We start from the raw sequence: 20,782 nt of genomic DNA, 5'->3' as shown, positions 1-20,782 counted from the left end.
TCAATAATAAATGGATTAAGGTGTTCTCCGTCGACAGGCAGGGTTGAATTAGCCATAACATGTAGGTGACATCATCCGATGGCACCAGATGGACCCATCTCTCTCGTTCAGTAGAGCTTTCACTACTGAACATGTGCAGGAACTCCCTCATGTGCATTGCCTCTCAATTTGCTCAGTCTTTTTGTCTGCACTAAATGCAAAAACATGTACCCTCTCTTCTAAAATATGTTCATTTTTGGTCTTAGGGCTGTGCTTTCTCTTGTTTAGAATTGTCACCTAGGCAGCCCCTCAAATAGCATGTTCAGAGCTGCAAAAAAAAAACCTCTTGTTTTCTCTTTCCATAGGTCCTAGATCCATGTCCATGAGAGGCTCTCCTGCTTTAAATATATTTGAGTTAAGCAGGAGCTCCTCAAACAGAGTTCCCCCTCTCTAAGACACCGGATTCCAGATCTTCTGTAGTTGTGGGGCTTGAGTAGGAATGTGATAGCGTCAGAGGAGTTACCTGTCCAGGGGCATATGTAGCACCTGGTGCCATTGACTAAGCATCCTCCACTGTCGTCGCAAGCACCACTGATGCAGAAGCATCCAGTGCCATGTGACTCAGGGGCATCTGGCAACACAGGAACCATCTAACGTAGAGGTATCTGGCGCCATTGACGCAGGCACCATCCTACGCAGGAGCCCTCAAATGCAGGGGCTTCTGGTGCCATCCAATTTGGGAGGGGGGGCGTTTGGTGCTCTCTGCAGGGGTGTCTGCACCATATGATGCAGGGACTTCCAGCGCTGTTCGACAGAGGAGCATCCTATGCAGGGATATATGACACCATTGAAGCAGGAGCCATCTGATGCAGGGATGTCCAGCACCATAAACACAGGGGCACGTTTTGGCAGGTATAGAACCATGAAGCACAATCCATTTTACTGTATAGGCGCTATACAGCGCCTATACAGTATCCTGGGTGCACTGGTACCTGTCATTTCAAATGACATTTGAAATGACAAGTACCAGGAAGTGGATCCCAACTTTAATCAAAAGAAAACCTAAGGCGAGCAAGGCGCAGGGCGAAAAGCGACTCGACATGCTATTAAAATATTGTAAATAAAGTGTAAGAAAAGTTAACTTACTTTTTCTTACAGTTCTCTCTGCCCTCCTCCGGAGGCGCACACCGCGGCTCCCCTGCCTCCCGGGGGCAGCCGGCGGCGAAAGCGGCTTCCAGCGGCCCCCGCCGGCGAAGATGGATGAACGCACGCCCGTAGTGCACGGGCGCTCGTCAGCAAAGGCGCATGAACGGGCGTGCGTGACGTCACGGCGTACGTTCATACACTTTCGCTGACTTGGGCGCCCGTCAATTTGGGTGCTCAAGCCAGCGAAAGTGTATGAACGTACGCCGTGACGTCACGCACGTCTGTTCATGCGCCTTTACTGACGAGCGCCCGTGCACTACGGGCGTGCGTTCATCCATCTTCACCGGCAGGGGCCGCTGGAAGCCGCTTTCGCCGCCGGCTGTCCCCGGGAGGCAGGGGAGCCGTGGTGCACGCCTCCAGAGGAGGGCAGAGAAGGACTGTAAGAAAAAGTAAGTTAACTTTTGTTACACTTTATTTACAATATTTTAATAGCATGTTGAGTCGCTTTTCGCCCTGCGCCTTGCTTCGCGAGGAGGGGAGAGAGGACTGGGTCTGCCCTGGAGACCGGCGGCCAGGGCAGGTGAGCGGGGGCCGGGGGAAAGTTTGCCGCCTACCCTTACCCCTGCCTCTAACGCATGGGTAAGGGTAGGCGGTAATTTAGCAGGTTAAAGACGCGGCTAAACTGCAGGTTAAAAAGGCGATAGTCGGGGCGCACGTTACTGAATGGGAGGGAATAGCTAATCCGATCGTTTACATATCATATATACATGCAGCGGGCGGAAAGGGTTACCCGTTGATTTAAAGAAGCGGTAAGGATGGGTTAAAAGGGATAGTGAATTGCGGGTTGGACTTACGCTGCCAAATTGTGAGTAAACAGCAGGTTAGAAACGGGGTAACTGCGGCCTCGCTTTACTGTATCGGCCCGTTAGATTGTGAGCCCTCTATGGATAGGGAAATACCTACAGTGCCTGAATGTAATCCACTTTGAAGCACTAAAAAAAAAGTGTGAAAAGCATAATATATAATCTAATAATAAATAAAATAAATAATTTAGTTGTCTTATTTATTTACAGAGCATGAGAGCATTGTAAAGGCTTATGACTCTTATGTCCGAATTTTAAGAGGCCCATGCATGTAAAATCCGGGGGTTATGCTCGTGGTTGGGCCGTGCGCGCACAAGTGCATTTTAGAAACAGCTTGGCCATGCATGTAACCCCCGATACGTGCAAAAGTGCCGAGCTATGGAAAAGGGGCGGGCCAGGACAGTGGTCATTAGGCCTTGTCCTGGGGAAGCATGCACCAGTTGCCAGCCAGCATGGGGAAGTTCATCTATTCAGATGAAGTTAGTTCTGAAATTTAAAAAAAAAAAAAAAAAAGGTAGGGAAACAGGTTTTAGGGGTCAGGGAGGAGAGGGGGAAAAGGGAGGCAGAGTAGGAAGTGGTATAGGAAAGTTCTCTCCCAGTCCGCTTCTTAATTGGAGGGAATTGGGGAAGACCTACTTGCATCGCCACTCATTGGTTTTTAAAATTCCCTCCTCCTAGCATGCGTGCACAAGTCCCAACCTGCCCACACGTGTGTGAGGATATTAAAATCTGGTGCGCATGTGCACAAGGGAACAGTATTTTATAATATGCATGCGCCATCGTGCGCACATTATAAAATCATCACATCCATGCGCACATGGATGCACGCATGCTTGTTTGAAAATTGACCCCTTAGTGTGCAGAACTACAGAAGGTGACAGCATTTCAATATGTTATCCCTCTGCACTGAATCTTAGAAGTGAGTCAATTCCTGAACATCATTAAAACTATATAAAAATAATATAATATGAGGTTCATATGGGTTATGATTATTCAAGTTCATTTAATTATAGTGGATGTACAAGAGATCCCATGTGAGAATTAAATTGGTTGGAGTTCATGTCGATAGCAGGCGTTGTATAATACGTCATTCATCTTTTGAAGCATTTTTTAAATGTTCCTGGACATGTGCCACGGATAATATTTTCCTCAGAAAATAACATAATCTAAAAATCTTAGTCTACTCTCCATTTCACAAAAAATCCCCCTGAAAAAGCTGAACCTTCAGTGAAACAGTGGTCTCTGTAGGGATACATCACATTTTGTAATATTTATACTATTGCAATGTTTATTTGTCGTTTGGTATGATTTTAAACTTGTGTGTGTATATGTATGGGTGTAGTGTGAATGTACGCTTGACTGACATATAATTGAGAGGTGGTGTTATTTGTGGTTGATGTGAACATATAGTCAACAATAGAGGCTTGGGGCACATTTTCAGGACACATTTGAATAAGTGTAACCAAATGTATAAATTGATGCTTTAAAATTTGTTTAGATTATGCAAAAGTTTATAATAAACGATTAGTGAATTTGATCTCAGTTCTGTTCCCTTGGACTATTTAATATTGTACTTAATTAGTACCTTCTTGACTCAATTACCTTGGTATCCTTGTACACAGTACATTGAAATTCTCTGCTCATTGGACAGCAGAATATGAAAAATGTTCAAGATGTGACGACTTTACAAGACGCTTGTAAGAGCTTCTGTTGAGAGTTTATGGTAGAAATTAAACAAGGAACCAGAGAATGAGAAAACCCCATTTTATTGTAATGCTTTACAAAGAGAGTATATCAGAGCTCTTTCTCCAAAGTGGTTAGTCTCTGCCAAATATTTATACACTTGTCAAAACAATTCACATTTCAGTTTCCACGTATTCCAGTTTCCTGTTTACAACTGTCAGCTATTTCAGTATTCTCTCCCTTGCTCCTTGGGCAAGCATACACTAGCTGGTAAATATTTTCTCATCAGTACCCCTCTTGCAAGTGCAACTTGTCTTGTAACATGTTAAGCAACGTGTTTTTCCATAATGCAAGCAATCTTGTAATGGTCAGCAAAGTGGCTAAGCTGTCTGTTAAGCATAGTTTATAAGTGACATCTGGTGCATTGGTCCCTGGCGATGCACGGTACTGGGCACGGGGATGCACCTGCTTCGTGATGCCCCCGAAGTGGCCCAATGGTGAGGAGTGCCAGTCCTCCATCAGTGCCGGGGGTCCGCGACAGTCTCCACTGGTCCTGCCAGTCACCGATCCACCTCAAGGATCCAAAGAGTATTTGGCTACCCTCCTTCCTCCCAGTCTGTGTTGGAAGCAGCAAAGTTTGAAGAGGAACTGGAGCACCAAGTCCAGCTGGTGGTGAAGCGGGCTCTGCAAGGCTTCTGTCCTGTGGCTCTGACGACTCCAGACCCAGTGCTGCCTGTCCTTGTACTGCTTCTGGAGAAGCTTGACATGCTCATCGGTGCATTACTGATGAAGCTGGCGTCTGTTCCCGGGACAGCATCAGTGCCTAGCAGGGCACCAAGGCCTCCCCTACCGATATGGTGGTTGTCGCCGGTTCCTCTGAGGAGGAAACTCCACTGACGCTGGCAAAGACGCCGAGGTCTGTCGCCCTTCCCGTCCAGTTTTACCGATGCCTGCACCTCTGAACGAAGGCCACCTAGAGACCCATTCCCTCTGGCTTACAATGAGGATGAGGAATCCTATTTTCTCTGGAGTGATGATGTTTCTGAGTCCTTCTCCGAGAGTCTCCCTTGAGATCTTTCTCCTCCAGAGAAGGGAAGGAAGTCTTTACCTGAGGACTTGACCTTTGTAGGTTTTGTGAGGGTGATGGTGGAAACCACCCATTTCAGTTATTAACAGAGGAGGATGCTAGGCACAGAATACTTAAGATCCCCCAGTTCTTGGAGCCTCCTAAGGAGATTGTGACGGTACTGGTACACGATATCCTTAAGGAGCTGCTGAGGGTATGGGAACATCTCCCAACAGCGTCTCCCATTTATAAGAAGGCAGACAGCGTCTACCTTGTACAGAAGGCTCCCTGATTTGATAAGTGTTAGCTACCCCACCAGTCGCTGGTGGTAAAATATGCCCTCAAGAGGGCCAAACACACTCTGACTCATTCGTCGGCGCCCCTTAGAAGGACAATAGGCTGATGGACGCTCTTGAAAGAAAAGTATTTCAAGGCACCATGCTCATTGCCCGCATCACTGCCTACCAGCTCTACATGAGCTAGTACTTGCGGGATATCTGGAAGCAGGTTCAGGAGGTGTCTGAGCAACTGCCTCAGCAGCAGGACACCCTTATGTCACTGGTGCAGAAGGGCCTGGAGTGTGGAAAGCACGAGGTCCATGCGACTTAAGATGGCATCAAGAGTCTCTGTAGCGGGAATCGGCACCTACAGAATGGCATGGCTGTGGGCCTCAAATCGCCAACCAGAGGCACAGGAACAACTCGCTGATATGCTGTGTACTGGGAAGAATCTCTTTGGAGATAGGGTAAGGGATTTATTTATTTATTTTATTTAACAGTTTTTATATACCGACCTTCATAGTGAATAACCATATCGGATCGGTTTACATTTAACAAGGGTATAAAAGGAGTAACAAATTCAAATGAGCGAAAGATAAACAATAGGTAGGAATAAGTCAAAGTTACAATCAACAGGGAGAGAGAACTTGGAAGCTTGCAAGCAAGCTGGAAGGAAGGTAAGGCCGGAGATAAACCAGTGATACCATAAGCGTAAGGTTACGAGCTTAGAGGTGCTTTAACCTGGGAGAGTCAGAGTCCATTCGTGAGTGTCAATGCCAGACCGGGTAAGAGTGAAGGACAATTAGAGAATGTCTGGTGGATCGGCGAAGGCTTGGTGAAAGAGCCATGTTTTAAGACTTTTTCTAAAAGTTAAAAGGCAAGGCTCCAATCTGAGATTTGATGGGATGCTATTCCAGATAGATGGGCCAGCTATCGAGAAAGCTCTGTCTTTGGTCGAAGAGAGGCGTGAGGCTTTGGTGGGTGGAAATTTCAGAGTGCCTTTGAGAATATCTCTAGTTGGTCTGTTAGAGGAGTAGGGTGTGAAGGGGATTTCCAGGTCGAGTTGAAGATGTTGATGTATGGTTTTGTGGATTACGGTGATTGATTTGTATAGAATCCTGAAATTAACTGGTAACCAATGTAGGTTCCTGAGGATGGGAGAGATGTGATCGCCGCGGCTGGTACTGGTCAGCAATCTTGCTGCTGCATTTTGTATCATCTGCAGTGGTTTGGTAGTGGATTTGGGGAGGCCTAGGAAGAGGGCACTGCAGTAGTCTATTTTAGCGAACAGTAGCGCTTGGAGGACTGTCCTGAAGTCATGGAAGAATAATAGAGGTTTAAGTCGTTTTAGAATCTGTAGCCTGTAGAAACAGTCTTTGGCGGTTGTGTTGACCATTTTCTTCAGGCTTAGTCTGTTGTCTAATATTACCCCAAGGTCTCTGACCTGTTTACAGGTAATGTGAGCGATGTGTGGTGATGGAGGGGAGATATTGTTTTCATTTGAGGAGATGTGGAGCAGTTCTGTCTTGGAGGCGTTGAGAACCAAGTTTAAGCTGTTGAGAAGATTTGTGATTGCTAGAAGGCAGTTATTCCAATGGGTGAGCGCTTTTGAAATTGAATCTGTTATTGGGATTAGAATCTGCACGTCGTCTGCGTACAGATAATGAATTAGATCGAGCTCCGTTAATAGTTGGCAGAGGGGGAGGAGGTAAATGTTAAAAAGGGTTGGAGATAAGGAGGAACCTTGTGGTACACCAAGATTTGATTTTGTTAGGGGTGACTCTTTGTTGTTGATTTTAACTTTAAAAGTCCTGTTACTGAGGAATGACTTGAACCAGTTGTGGGCAGATCCGGAGATGCCGATATCAGCTAGGCGGTCCAGCAGGATGGTATGGTTGACGGTGTCAAATGCCACCGAAATGTCTAACAGGATTAATAAAAAGGAGTGTCCTTTGTCTAACCCCATAATAATATGGTCTGTAAGTGAGATGAGGAGGGTTTCCGTGTTGCGTGATTTACGGAAACCATATTGCGAGGGGTATAGGATCTTGTGGTCTTCAAGATAATCAGAGAGCTGGGTGTTTACCAGTTTCTCAGTTAGTTTGGCAACGAATGGGAGGTTCGAGATGGGTCTGAAGTTAGCTAGTACATTAGGGTCTAAGTTGTGTTTCTTGAGGAGGGGCTTGAGTGAGGCGGTTTTTAGACTGTCAGGGTAGCTTCCTTGGGTTAGAAGGCTGTTTATAATACTGGTCAGAGGTCCTGAGATAGCGTTTGGGATGAGAAGCAGGAGTCTCGATGGTATGTTGTCAGCCGGATGGCTTGAAGGTTTCTGTCTTTTTAGGAGGGCTTCGATCTCTTTAGTGGAGATTAATTCGAAATTGTCAAACTTGGGACTAGTAAGGGACTGATGATTCTTGCCTGACTTGAGAGGTGTTGTATTTGTAGGAAGGAGGGCGAGGGTATTTGCGATCTTCTGTTGAAAGAATGACGCGAGCTCATTAGCCTTGGAAAGAGCTTGTTCGTCTGGGATAGGTGGGGGGATAGATTTAGTGATTTGTGAAACGTAACCGAATAGGGCCTGAGCATCATATTGGAAATTGTGTATTTTGTTTGCATAGTATTCCTTTTTTTTCTGTAGAATGGCGGTCCTGTAGTGATGTAAGTATCCCTTGTATGTTGAAAGAGAAGTTGTGTTAGGGGTTTTGCGCCATCTATTTTCTTTATGACGTAATGCCTGTTTCATCTGTTTGAGTTCCGTGCTGAACCAGGGTTGATTTCCCTTTTTTGTTGGGTTGATTGATTTGGTGACTATTGGGCACCACTTGTTTGCGACTGCTTCTGTAATCTTTTGCCAGGAGGTTAGAGCTGAGTCCGGGTTGGTTAGGTCTAAGTTAGGGAGTTCTTTGGAAAGCTGATCACTGAGTGTGTCAGATGGACACGCTTTCCTGAATTGAATGGTAGAAAGGTGTGAGGAGGTGTGTGTCTGTTTGAGTGTGGAGAAGGAGGATTCTATCAGAAAATGATCTGACCACGGGATAGGGGTCAAATAAGGGATACTGTGGCCCAACGTCAGGACCACTATGAAACCCTCCAAGAGCTTTCTGCCAGCACTCTGAACCTGTCCTCCTCTTCTTGGACGCCATCGAGAAAGGGGCCAAGGAAGTCTTTCTTTCGCTAAAGGAAGTACTGTCCTCCTACCCCTTGCTCCTGGTAATTCCATCAGGATCCCCGCGGCTGTCCTAGGCAGCAGAGAGCCCCCAAGCCCCAGCTGGCTCCTCATTCAACTCCAGAGACAGAGTTTTGACTGGGTCGCAGGGATCGTAGGCCAATCACCCTTACCTGGGACGTTGGACCCTCCGTTTGTGGGCAGACTATGGTTCTTTGTGAACCGTAGTCCTCATTGTAAGCCAGAGGAAAATGGTCTCTAGTTCTTTGTGAACCAGTGGCCCAGTATAACCTCGGACCACTAGATTCTATCCATCGTCCGTCAAGGGTACCAATTAAATCTATTGGGTATCTTGCCAAATTGCTCTCAGTGCCCGTTTTGGAGGCAGGTTCACATCAGGAGGTACTGCTAGCAGAGCTCTCCTCTTAATGACCAGAGTGGTCAAGCATAGAGGGCGTGGATTGTACTCCAGGTACTTCCTGATTCAAAAGAGAACAGGAGGACTCCATATCATTCTAGACCTGAGGACCTTGAACAAGTTTCTAAAAAAAAAAAAAAAAGAAAAGTTCAAGATGGTTTCCCTGGGCACCTTGATACTCCTTTTGCAAAAAAGGGATTGGCTATGCTCCCTCAATCTAAAGGACACATACACTCATATCGAGATCTTCCCTGGTCAAAGGAAGTGTCTCCGATTTGTGGTGGGAAAACAGCACTTCCTGTACTGGGTGTTTCCATTCAGGCTAACATCAGCCCCACAGGTCTTCTCAAAATGCCTGGCCGTGGTGGCAGCGCAGCTCCACAGACTAGGTGTGCATGTTTTCCCTTATTTGGACAATTGTCTGGTCAAGAGCATGTCCCAGACAGGGGCTGTCACATCCATGTGCTTTATTATCTGAGTGTTGGAATCACTAGGGTTCATTCTCACCTACCCAAAGTCCCATCTCAGCCTGTCACTTCAATTGGACTTCATAGGAGCCCTGCTAGACATGGCTCAGGCCAAGGCCTTCCTGTCTTGCCAGAGGGCGAACACCTGGACAGCCATAGTGGCAGAGGTCCAACAGAGCCAGCAGGTGTCAGCCTAGCATATGTTGAGACTGGGCCATATGGCCGCAACCTTCCATGTCACTCCCTTGGCATTTTTACATATATGCAAAGCCCATTGGACCCCGAGGTCACAGTGATGCCAGGCCACTCAGAACTTTCAGGATTCCATCCGAGTCACCCCTTCTCTCTGGGACTCATTGACATGGTGGCTGGTACTTTTAAATTTGGAACAGGGGATCTCTCTTCAAAGGCTCCCTACCTAAATTGTCCTAACCATGGATGCGCCTATGCTGGTGTGGGGAGCTCATGTAGATGGGCTCAGCACCCAGGGTCTCTAGTCCATTCAGGAATGCTCTTGTCAAATCAACTTCCTGGAGCTTCGGGCAATCAGGTACCTGCCTTGGGCTTTCAGAGATCTGATGTCCAACAAAGTTGTCCTGATCCAAACCAACAATCCATGTTGTATGTCAACAAGTACCTCCTGTGTCAGAAAGCAGTCCAGATCTGGTTGTGGGCCTTGTCCCATGGGATGCTCAGAGCCATGTACTTGGCTAGATCAGAGAATGTGGTAGCAGACAGGCTGAGTTGAGCCATCATATCCCACAAGAGGTCCCCGGACCAGGGGATAGCAAATCGGATATTCCATTTCTAGGAGAGCATGCCTTAGATGTGTTCGTGTCCCCTTGCAGCAGAAAGGACCCTCGATTCTACCCCTGCTGGTTGCAGGGTTAGTGCCATCCTGAGCATGCCCAATAGGTGCCAGTCAAAGTTCTAGAAACTTTGACAAAAGTGTTCCGTGATTGTCCTCCATCCTGTGATGTCACCCATATGTGAGGACTAATATCCTGCTGTCCTGTGAGAACACCTGTTACAGGTAAGCAACATTTGCTTTATGTTGGAATCTAGCTTGGAAGGGCAGGCGATGGTCTCTATGATTATTCAGAGAGGGTATGGGATGTTGCAAATGGTTCAACAACTAAATCTTTTATTGAATAAAAATAGCTTCAGAAAGGTGGTACAGAATTTAATTATTTCACATTTTGACTATTGTAATGCTCTTTTGATAGGTTTGCCTTTGATTGAAACAGAAACTTCAAATTGCTCAGAATGTTGTCATGAAGCTTTCTGCTAAGCAGCCTTCCTGCCAGCAGGGCCCCTCACTGGGCCAAGCTCAAAGAGACACTAGCCACTGTCTTCAAATCTGCACGATGCAGCAAAATCTGCACTATATCTACCTCCCTCACAGTTCACTTCCCGCCTCAGCCTGGATTCTCCTCTCTACCTGTTCTTGTGTAACCTTGTCCTTGCTCTTACTCTTGGACCCTTGTCTGTGTTTCCTTGCCCCTGTTCTCTGTTCCCAGACTTTCTTGTTTCCCTTTGCCTTGCTCTGTGTTTAGGCTTCTGTACTACCTGTCCTGCCTTGTCTTGTCTCTTGGCTTATCCTTGTCTTGTTTGGGCCTGTCTGTTTGTATTCTGTATCTAGCCAACTTGACCTAATTTGTCTTCTTTCTTGTCTGTGCTCCTTGTCTTGTATGGGCCTATCCTGTCTGTGTGTATTCTGTGTCTTGTCCTACCCTGTCTAGGCCCTCCAGTGACCATCCTTCTCTGTATGTTTCTTTGCTGCACTCTGCCCTGATTCCTGTGGGTCTTACAGCACCCTTGCCTCCCAGTGGCCCTTCTTTCTCCTTGGGGGCCTCCCAGTGACCCTTTTGCTCCCTGTGGGCCTCAATGACTTTCTTATTTCCCGTGGTGCTTCCTGGGGCACAGTTTGCTTATATATTACTGCCTTCTACATTGTTCTAGCTCCAGTATGTACCAGTTCCTGTCTGCCCTAGGCTGCCTTGTGTTTTGCTGGTGCACTCCCTGTTCCAGAAAATACCCTGTTCCTGACCTAATGCACCAGTCTCCAGAAGACCTGCCAGCCACCAGTACCAGAGAGCTTAATCTGAAGGGAAGGTGGCTGATCAGGCAGAAGATCCCTGCCCATTCTGCCTGTTTTTAACTCTGGCAGAAGATCGCATGCCTGACAAGCCTGCTCCTGACTCCTGATCCCCCCTGCCCCGGGGGCATTACCAAATCGACCAGCCTGGGCATGACAAATGTGGTGGCTAGAGTGCTGTTAGGTTACCCAAGGCATATTCCAGTGTTCAATATGTTGACAAGATAGCACTAGTTATTGGTGGCTGCCTGTGTACAGTTTAAAATATTGACTCTTAACATTTAAGTCATTGAAGGGTTGGCACCAATATTTATGAAGGAAAGGATAAGATGGTACATCCATTCAAAGGTGTTAAGATTGGGGGATGGGGCATATTTGGTGGTCGCTACAGTCAAAAAGATTATTTGACAACAATTGAGATCGAGCATTTTCAGTAGTGGAGTATCAATTATGGAATATTTTGCCATCAAGTTATATCAAAAGGGTGATTATTTACAATTTAGAAAATATCTTAAAATGTGGTTGTTTCCAGGAGCTAATGTATGTGTTTAGAAAGGGTTGTGGATGACTTTGCCAATTGGAAGATAAATAAGGATTTTATTGAATGTTAAGATTTACATTTATTTTTAAAAGTGTTTGTATGTTTTGAATTGTTTTATTGTGAATTGTAAACTACTTTGGTGCTGAGCCAGAAGGCGGTATAGAAAAGGTTTTGAATAACTAAATAAAGTAATTCATATAGAATGGTTCCTTGTTTTTATTTTGGTTTTTTTCTTGCTTAATGTGTGATATATTCTAGTTACCGATGTGCTCCTTTGCAGAATATCCACAATGTGCTTTTGAACAAAGTGATATGAGTGTTTCGTTTTTTTGTAGGTTATCTTAACTAATTTTCATTTCTAAAGAAAATGTAAAAAATAACTTTTAAAATAATTATAGGAGAGTTGATGACACAATCATTTGGACTTGTACACAGAGAAATTTGGTGTCACGTCTAACTATGTTCTCTTTTTTTTTTTGTATATTATAGTATGTATTCCTTTGAGACAGGTCAGGTTTATTGACTGAATTAGGTTTTGGTTGTTTTGATATTGCTTTATATTCATCTTCTGAAATTAAGGGTGCTTGATGAATATCCTGTTACGATCTGAGAGGTAGAGTTGGCGCTACCTGAGAGAGGAGACCCTCACAGGCCCCTACCATTGGAAGGCAAGGCTGTACTGAAGCGAGAACCGGCTGGAGTTTCACCAGTACCAGCCCCGTTCCCCCCTGAGTTGAGTACATGGGGCCAGCTGGACTTAGGTGGACCTCCGTGAAGGCAAGAGAAAAGTCAATATACAGTCCGAGGTCGGAGGCTGGTTCAGACATCAGTGCCAGGAGAATGGTCGGAAGCCGGTCCAGGGGTCGAAGCCAGAAAAATGGTTGGAAGCCGGTCCAGGGGTCGAAGCTAGAAGAATCATCCAAGGAGGACGGGAGCAGAAGCAGGAACCGGACAGGAGCAGGTCCGAGGAGAGCAGGCAGCGGAGCACAGGAAACAGGAACTCAGGAACAACACGGAACCAGGAGCCAAGAAACCAAGGCAAGGTCTGAGGAGCAGACCTTGCCTATAAATAGGAAAAATGCCATAAGGAAGCCGTGACAATTTCCTGTCGTGGCCCCTTTAAATGAGGAAAAGAGAGCGTGTGTGTGGCTCTAGCAGGCCCGGCAGGAGAGAAGCCGACATCAGGAAGGAAGGCCAGCCGGAGATGCGGCCAGTCTCAGCGGTGGCTGGGACAGCCGCGAAGAGAGACGTCGGGGGCGGCTGCCAGCAGAAGTTAGTGCCCCGGGAACGGCCCGACCGCGCCGGTGAGTGGTCGGCACCGGTCATGGACTGCCGCAGCTGGCGGCTATAACAGTACCCCCCTCCCCCATTTAGGCCTTCCCCTAGAAGGCTTGGGTTTTCCTGGGTGATCAGCATGAAATCTCTTGATGAGATCCTTATCTAGGATGTTAGTAGCAGGTTCCCAAGAATTGTCTTCGGGCCTGAATCCCTCCCAGACTAGGAGGTACTCCCACTTGCGGCCTTGTCTCCGGACATCGAGGATCTCACGGACCTGGTATATGGTTTCCTCCTCTGCCCTGGGTTGCAGAATGTCTGGAACCTTCCGAGTAGGCTAGGTGAGGACCAGGGGTTTCAAAAGGGACATGTGGAAGGAATTATGGATTTTCAGTTTGGCAGGCAGATGAAGTTGATAGGTCACGGGACCAAGTTGCCGAATCACCGGGAAGGGACCAATGTAATGAGGTGCCAATCTCATCGATAGGACTCTCAGATGGATATGCCGGGTGCTGAGCCACACCTTCTCTCCCGGACGGAACCAGGGAGCTGGTCTTCGATGCTTGTCAGCAAATGTCTTCACAGTGCGAGCCGCCTTAAGGAGCATCTGCTGGGTATGGACCCAGAGTCTCTTCAGTTGAGTAGCTGTTAGCTGGGCTGCTGGCGAGGGAACAGGCAGTGGCAAAGGCAAGGGCAGCCTGGGTTGTCGCCCAAAAACAATTTGAAAGTGTGAGACCCCGGTCGAGGTACAGGCATGTGAGTTGTGGGAGAACTCACCCCAGGGGAGAAGTACTGCCCAGTCGTCCTGACGGGAGTTGACATACAAACATAGACGTTGTTTCAAGGTATGATTCGTACGTTCCATCTGACCATTGGCTTGAGGGTGAAAGGTGGTGGTAAAGTCCAGGGCAATGCGAAACATCTTACAGAGGTTGAGCCAGTATCGGACCGTGAATTGAGGACCATGATCAGATGTGACGTGCTGCGGTATTCCGTGGAGGCAGAAGATATGTAGCATGAACAGCTGGGCCAGACGGGGAGCCGACAGGAGGAAGGGTAGCGGGGTGAAGTGGGCCATTTTGGAAAATCGATCCACTACTACCCATATCACTGTGTTGCCCTCAGAAGGCGGAAGGTCCACAATGAAGTCCGTGGAATGTGTGGCCAAGGCTTCGTGAATATTGGAAGAGGTTGTAATAACCCCCATGTTTTCCCTGCTGGAATCTTGTGCTGAGCGCAGATTGGGCACGAATCAACATATGCTCGCATGTCTTTGTGCATCTCGGGCCACCAATAATACTGTTGGAGAAGGGGTTGGGTCCGAGCCCATCCTGGATGTCCAGCTAACTGGGAATTGTGAGCCCAGGCTAAGACCTTGCTACGAAGCCTCTTCGGCACCACAGTTTTACCAGGTGGGACAGTGAGTGTAGCAGAGAGGATGATGCGAGCCGGATCTATGATGTGCTGAATAAGATCATCCGTGTCTTCAGCGGAGAAAGATCGGGATAAAGCATCTGCCTTAATGTTCTTGTTAGCTGGTCGATATCAGAGTTCAAAGTCAAAACGTGTGAAAAAGAGCGCCCAGCGAGCTTGGCGCGGATTCAAACACTGGGCTTGCTGGAGATACACCAAGGTCTTATGGTCAGTGTAGACTGTTATATGGTGTTTTGCTTCCTCCAGCCATTGTTGCCACTCATCGAACGTAAGCTTAATGGCTAGGAGCTCTTTGTCGCCGATGGAATGGTTGCGTTCTGCTGGAGAGAAATTTTTAGAGAAATAGGAACAGGGATGAGAGGTTCCCGATGTGTCATTCTGGCTCAGGACAGCTCCTACTCCTTCAGCAGAGGTGTCTGCCTCCACCATAAATGGACATCTGGGATCTGGATGCCGGAGGCACAGTCACTGTAGGAAGGACTTCTTGAGAGCCTGGAAGGATTCTTCAGACTCCAAAGGCCAGACCTTGATGTTTGCCCCCTTACAAGTAAGAGCAGTGAGAAGAGCATAAAAGTTCTGGATAAAAGTACGATAGTAGTTGGCAAATCCGAGGAAGCGCTAGAGCGCACTTAACCCGCTAGGTGGGGGCCATTCTTGGATACATTTCAACTGGGAGGGGTCCATTCTGGAAGCCTTGATTTGAGATAATATACCCCAGAAAGGGTAGTGACTTTTTCAAAGATGCACTTTTCTATTTTGGCATAGAGTCGATTCTCTCTTAAGCATTGCAGAACCTGGATGACATGTTGTCGATGCATTTGTAGATCACGAGAAAAGATCAGGATGTCGTCTAAGTAGACTACTACGCATACATAGAGCAGATCTCGCAATATTTCATTAATGAAGTGCTGGAATACAGCGGAGCATTGGTTAATCCGAACGGCATGACGAGTTATTCATAATGACCATCCCTGGTATTAAAAGCCGTCTTCCACTCATCACCCTCTCGAATCCTGATCAGATTGTAGGCTCCTCGAAGGTCCAATTTCGAGAAAACCGTGGCTCCCTGTAACCGGTTGAAGAGCTCGGCTATCAGGGGCAACGGGTACCGGTCCTTAATGGTAATAGCATTCAGCCCACGGAAGTTAATACAAGGACGCAAACTCCCATCCTTTTTGCCGATGAAGAAGAAGCCAGCCCTGGCTGGGGATGTGGATCGTCGGATAAACCCCTTCTAGAGGTTATCTATTTATTTATTTATTTAAAAACTTTTCTATACCGTCGCTAAGTTATATACCATCGCAACGGTTTACAAATAGGCACATAGACTAAGGTAAGTAAATGTAGGATATCTAACATTCTAACAGGTGCCAATAAAGTTCAGTTACAATTTCATAAATAAACTCATTATTTGAGTAATGTTGGTCAAGTCCAGGTATATTATTGAGTTACTATCGCTTTGAAATATTACTTCTTAAAAGTAGGATTGATTAAATTCATTCTCATCTGCATTACCTTGTACTTTCATTCTCTACCCTCCACACTCTTTAATGAAGGCTTTTTTAAAGAGCCATGTTTTTAGATTTTTCTTAAAAGTTTTGAGATTATTCTGTAATCTGAGTTCGGGTGGCATCATGTTCCATAGTATGGGCCCAGCCAATGATAAAACCCTTTCTCTCACTTGGGTTAATTTTGCTGACTTTACTGAAGGGATTGTTAGTAGTGCTTTGCTTGCTGAGCGGAGATTTGTTTGTGGAACGTGTACTCGTAAGGCTGTGTTTAGCCAGTCTGCTTCTCTCTCTCTCTCTCTCTCTCTCTCTCTCTCTCTCTCTCTCTCTCTCTCTCTCTCTCTCTCTCTATATCTATATATATATATATATATATATATATATATCTCCTCTATATATTCGGACATGGCACGGGTCTCCAGGGCTGATAGCAGATAGACTCGTCCACGAGGCGGAGTGGCTCCAGGAATGAGATTTATAGCGCAAATCCATCTCTCGATGCGGGGGCAAGGTGTCGTCAACCTTCTTGGAGAATATGTCAGTGAACTAATTGTACTGCGGGGGCAAACCCTCTAAGAGTGAGGTACAGAGGTAGCTAGAGGAGGGAATGGCTCCCTTATGGCAGGTTTCCTGGCATGATGGGCCTCAGTGGGTTAGTTGTAAAGACGTCCAGTCGAACTGCGGGTTGTGGCGTTGCAACCAAGGGGATACCAAGTACAACTGAGTGGATGGCTTTCTGGATAACATATAGAGAGATGTGTTCTGTATGGCCCAGTGCGATGTGGCATTCCAGGGGGACCGTGTGGTGCATTATTCTCCCTGAAAGGGGATCTCCGTGGATGGAGGAGAGAATCCAAAGGCCTTGGACATGGGCTTAGTGGGGATGCACAGCTGTTCCACAATGTCTTGAGGGTTGAAGTTTCCTCCGGCCCCAGAATCTACCAGGGCCAGTGTGGAGAATTTGTGGCCTCCGAGGAAAAGGGTGATAGGCAAGGTAAGTGGGGGAGCTGGAGACGTAATGCCTAGGGTTATTCCCCCAGTGGAACCTAGGCTTTGGAGTTTCCCGGTCGAATTGGGCAGCGAGCAATAAGATGGCCCAATCCCCCACAATAAAGGCAGAGACCTGCCTTACGGCGCCTTTATCGCTCCTCCGGAGAGAGAAGGCCTCGTCCTAACTACATCGGTTCTTCGACAGTCCCCTCGGTGGTGGACAAATTTCGAGAGATGGGAGAAGAAGGACATGGAGAAGTAGGGCCCGCCATGCACATTCTCGAGCCCAGGCATTAATGAGCCCTTTCCTGCAGACGGCGGTCAATCCTAGTTGCCAACTCAATAAGGGAATCCAGCGAGCGTGGCAGCTCCCGGGCTGCCAGTTTATTCTTTATCCTGGCCAATAATCCCTAGAGAAATATGGTCCGGAGACAGCTCTCCTCCCAATGGAGTTGTGACGCTAGGGTTCTAAATTCAATCGTGTAGTCCGCAAGCGGACGTCCTCCTTGGCGGAGATGCAAAAGGCTGGAACCGGCGGCTACTTGTTTTCCCGGATCCTCGAAACTGTTCGGAACAGCTCCAAGAAGCTAGGGACATTTTGCAGGACTGGGTCTGAACGTTGCCATAATGGGGACGCCCAGGCCAGGGCCTTGCCCTCTTAACAGGGATAAGATTTATGTAGTCTTCATAAGGTCATCCGGAAAGAGGGAAGCCTGAAGACGGAAGTGCATACTGCACTGATGGAGGAACCCCTGGCACAGGCAGGGTTCGCCGCTGTAACGTGGAGGAGTTGGTAGTGGAATTATCGGGTGATGATGTCCCTGCATCACGGGTGGCGGTGACGCTGGTGGAGGAATTGCGTGAGCAGCAACCACTGAATCAAGGTGGGCGTTGAGCCCATCCAGGGAGGACGCCAAAGATTCTAATACCTGTTGTTGCTCCAGAATCTTCTGAGCCAGGCCTGGAATGGCCTGCAGGGCTGAAGACTCTGCCGAATCCATGGCCTTGTTTTACTATTACAATCTGAGAGGTGGATCCTTAGTCCGAGGTAGAGTTGGCGCTACCTGAGAGAGGACTCCCTCACAGGTCCTACCGTCGGAAGGTAAGGCTGTACTGAAGCGAGGACCAGCTGGAATTTCACCAGTACCTGCCCCGTTCCCCCCGGGTTGAGCCCTTGAGTACGTGGGCCGGCTGGACTTAGGTGGACCTCCGTGAAGGCAAGAGATAAGTCAATATACAGTCCGAGGTCGAAAACCTGAGGGAGGTCGGAGGCCGGTCCAGACATCTGTGCCAGGAGAATGGTTGGAAGCCGGTCCAGGGGTCGAAGCCAGAAGAATGGTCGGAAGCTGGTCCAGGGGTCGAAGCCAGAAGAATCATCCAAGGAGGAAGGGAGCAGAAACTGGTCAGGAGCAGGTCCGAGGAGGGTAGGCAGTGGAGCACAGGATCAGGAACTCAGGAACAACACGGAACCAGGAGCCAAGAAACCAAGGCTGACCTTGCCTTTAAATAGTAAAAATGCCATATGGAGTCCCAAGGAGGGGCCGCGACAATTTCCTGTCGTGGCCCCTTTAAATGAGGAAGAGAGAGCGCGCGCGCGTGGCTCTAGCAGGCCCGGCAGGGGAGGAGCTGACCTCAGGAAGGATGGCCGAACGGAGACACGGCCAGGCTCAGCGGCGGCTGGGATGGCCGCGAAGAGAGACGTCGGGGGTGGCTGCCAGCAGAAGTTAGTGCCCCACGAGCAGCCCAACTGTGCCAGTGAGTGGCCGGCACCGGTCGCGGGCCGCCGCAGCCGGTGGCCATAACATATCATGTGTACAATATCTTATTGATCATATTTAGAGGAGTATGTATTATAATTACTCTTTCTCCTTTGATACATATCTGTATTTAGACATCTCATTTCTATACATTTTGATCTGTGATTGGTGAAATTGTGTTGATCTTATTTTGTATTATACATATTTTACTGCAATAATATCCTGTGCTGCTATTTCCTTTCCAACTTTCTTGTAGCTTAACAGTCATCTGCCCTTTTCTCCCTCATACCTATATATCTCTTCCATATTTGCTAAATGCAAACCTTATTTCACATGCTTAATAAATATGTTTGGTAGAAACAGACTGATTTGTCTTAAAATTCTTAAGAAATTAAAATGACAGAATGTAAGGATGATGGGGAGTCAACAATAGAAATGTTTTTGGTTATGTGATCCATTTGGTACAATCGCAGCAAAGCATCACTTCCAGAGCTTAATAATGTTTCATTTCTTTTCCTTACCATAAATCTTTTTAGAACATACATGAGTTTAATTTGTAAACAAGTACTAAAGATGTAAACACTGTTTTGCAGAGATGCATTTTGGCCTAATGGTATTTTAGCAGAGACTACACCACGCCGAGATAAAGCTATTAGAATGAGAACAAGAGTAGCAGCAAAAACCAAATTGCTGGAAATCATGCCTGGTGAGTGTGTTTATCTTATTGTGTAACTTAACATGTACTGTACTATTTTTTTTGAGGGGTAGGATGAGTAATTGCGTGAAATTCCCTTTTTAAAACCAAAGATAAAAATTAAGATTTACATTATAGAGAATAATTGTATTTCAAGAATCTGCCACGGACCTTCCTCACTGCCTGCCCGCATCATCTGCCTGACACTGGTAACTGACTGCTGCCTGCCCTGACCTTGGCCCGGCCCCAGACTCTCGAATCCTGACAGCCCTGTGGGTCTCTCGCCTAAGTTCTATCAACCCCTGGAACCCAAAGGCTCAACCCACGGGGAACAGGGTTGGTGAAGGTCCAGCCTTGTCTCAGCGCAGGGCATGGTCACCTGCTGTCAGATTGGGCCTAGTAGGTTCGTCTACTAGACTGCATCAACCACGCCACGGCACAAGGGTCCACTATCATTTCACTAATATCATAAACAATATCACATAAAACACTCTAATGAAAACCACAATTAATGGTTTAAGGTGGAGTGGAGGAGTAGCCTAGTGGTTAGAGCAGTGGGCTATGAACCAGGAGACCAAGGTTCAAGTCCTGCTGTTGCTTCTTGTGACCTTGGGCAAGTCACTTTACCCTCCATTGCCTCAGGTACAAACTTAGATTGTAAGCCTTCTGGGGATAGAGAAATACCTATAGTACCCGAATGTAATCTGCTTTGAAGTGCTGAAAAAAGTGCAAAAAGTGGAATATAAACCTAAAAATAATAATAATAATACATTCACCAATAAATACATAAAACAATTATCAATTTATAATCAACACACATCATACCTAAAAAGCAAATAAATCAATCGACCCAATGATTTGTTTCTTTACCAGTTAGCTTAAACCCCAATATAATATGCAAATGCAAAAAATACAGATAATAAATAAAAAAAATTAACTAATATCTAACTCTCGAAGGCCCATTGATAAAAATATACTTTTAGAAGCTTCTGGAATCTAAATATATTTTCAGATTTATTTTTTTTTTTTATATGCCACACATGCAGATACCAGACCTGATGAGAGCGGTGCAGAAACTCCTCTCACTTATTTATTTATTTAGGTTTAGGTCTTTCCAGGTGAAAATCATTAGATCACAAGTGTATTAGGTTAAAATAGTAATGAACAAAGGAAAAGTTAAAAGGAAGGTAGATGAACAGGAGGACAATTAAAGGAAAAATTATAGATTTAAGTGGAAGACTTTTAGTTATTGATTTAGTGAGAAGGCATTGTTGAAGAGCTAGGATTTCAGATCTTGCTTAGATTTCTTAAGTTCTTCAGGTAGTTCGTTCCAGAGACTTGGGCCAGCCGCATAGAATAATCAGTCTCTTAATTCAGCCAATTTTATCTGGTTGACAGATGGTATTGTCAAACTGAATT

At 46.5% G+C, this 20,782-nt stretch overlaps 1 protein-coding gene across 4 annotated transcripts in view; it reads left to right on the top strand.

Moving 5' to 3' along the window:
• Positions 1-20,782, top strand: part of SNX13 (sorting nexin 13) — a 447,782-nt gene that overhangs the window by 418,695 nt on the left and 8,305 nt on the right. For all 4 annotated transcript variants that reach the window (XM_029589038.1, XM_029589035.1, XM_029589036.1 and 1 more), the window contains one exon: positions 19,263-19,375. In XM_029589038.1, coding sequence (XP_029444898.1) covers positions 19,263-19,375 — 113 coding nt within the window. The remainder of the gene's footprint in view (positions 1-19,262; positions 19,376-20,782) is intronic.

Source organism: Rhinatrema bivittatum, chromosome 2 (assembly GCF_901001135.1).
Source record: "Rhinatrema bivittatum chromosome 2, aRhiBiv1.1, whole genome shotgun sequence".
Lineage (NCBI taxonomy): Eukaryota > Metazoa > Chordata > Amphibia > Gymnophiona > Rhinatrematidae > Rhinatrema > Rhinatrema bivittatum.
Note: the sequence above shows the minus strand (reverse complement) of the source record. Positions and strands in the feature narration are given on the sequence as shown.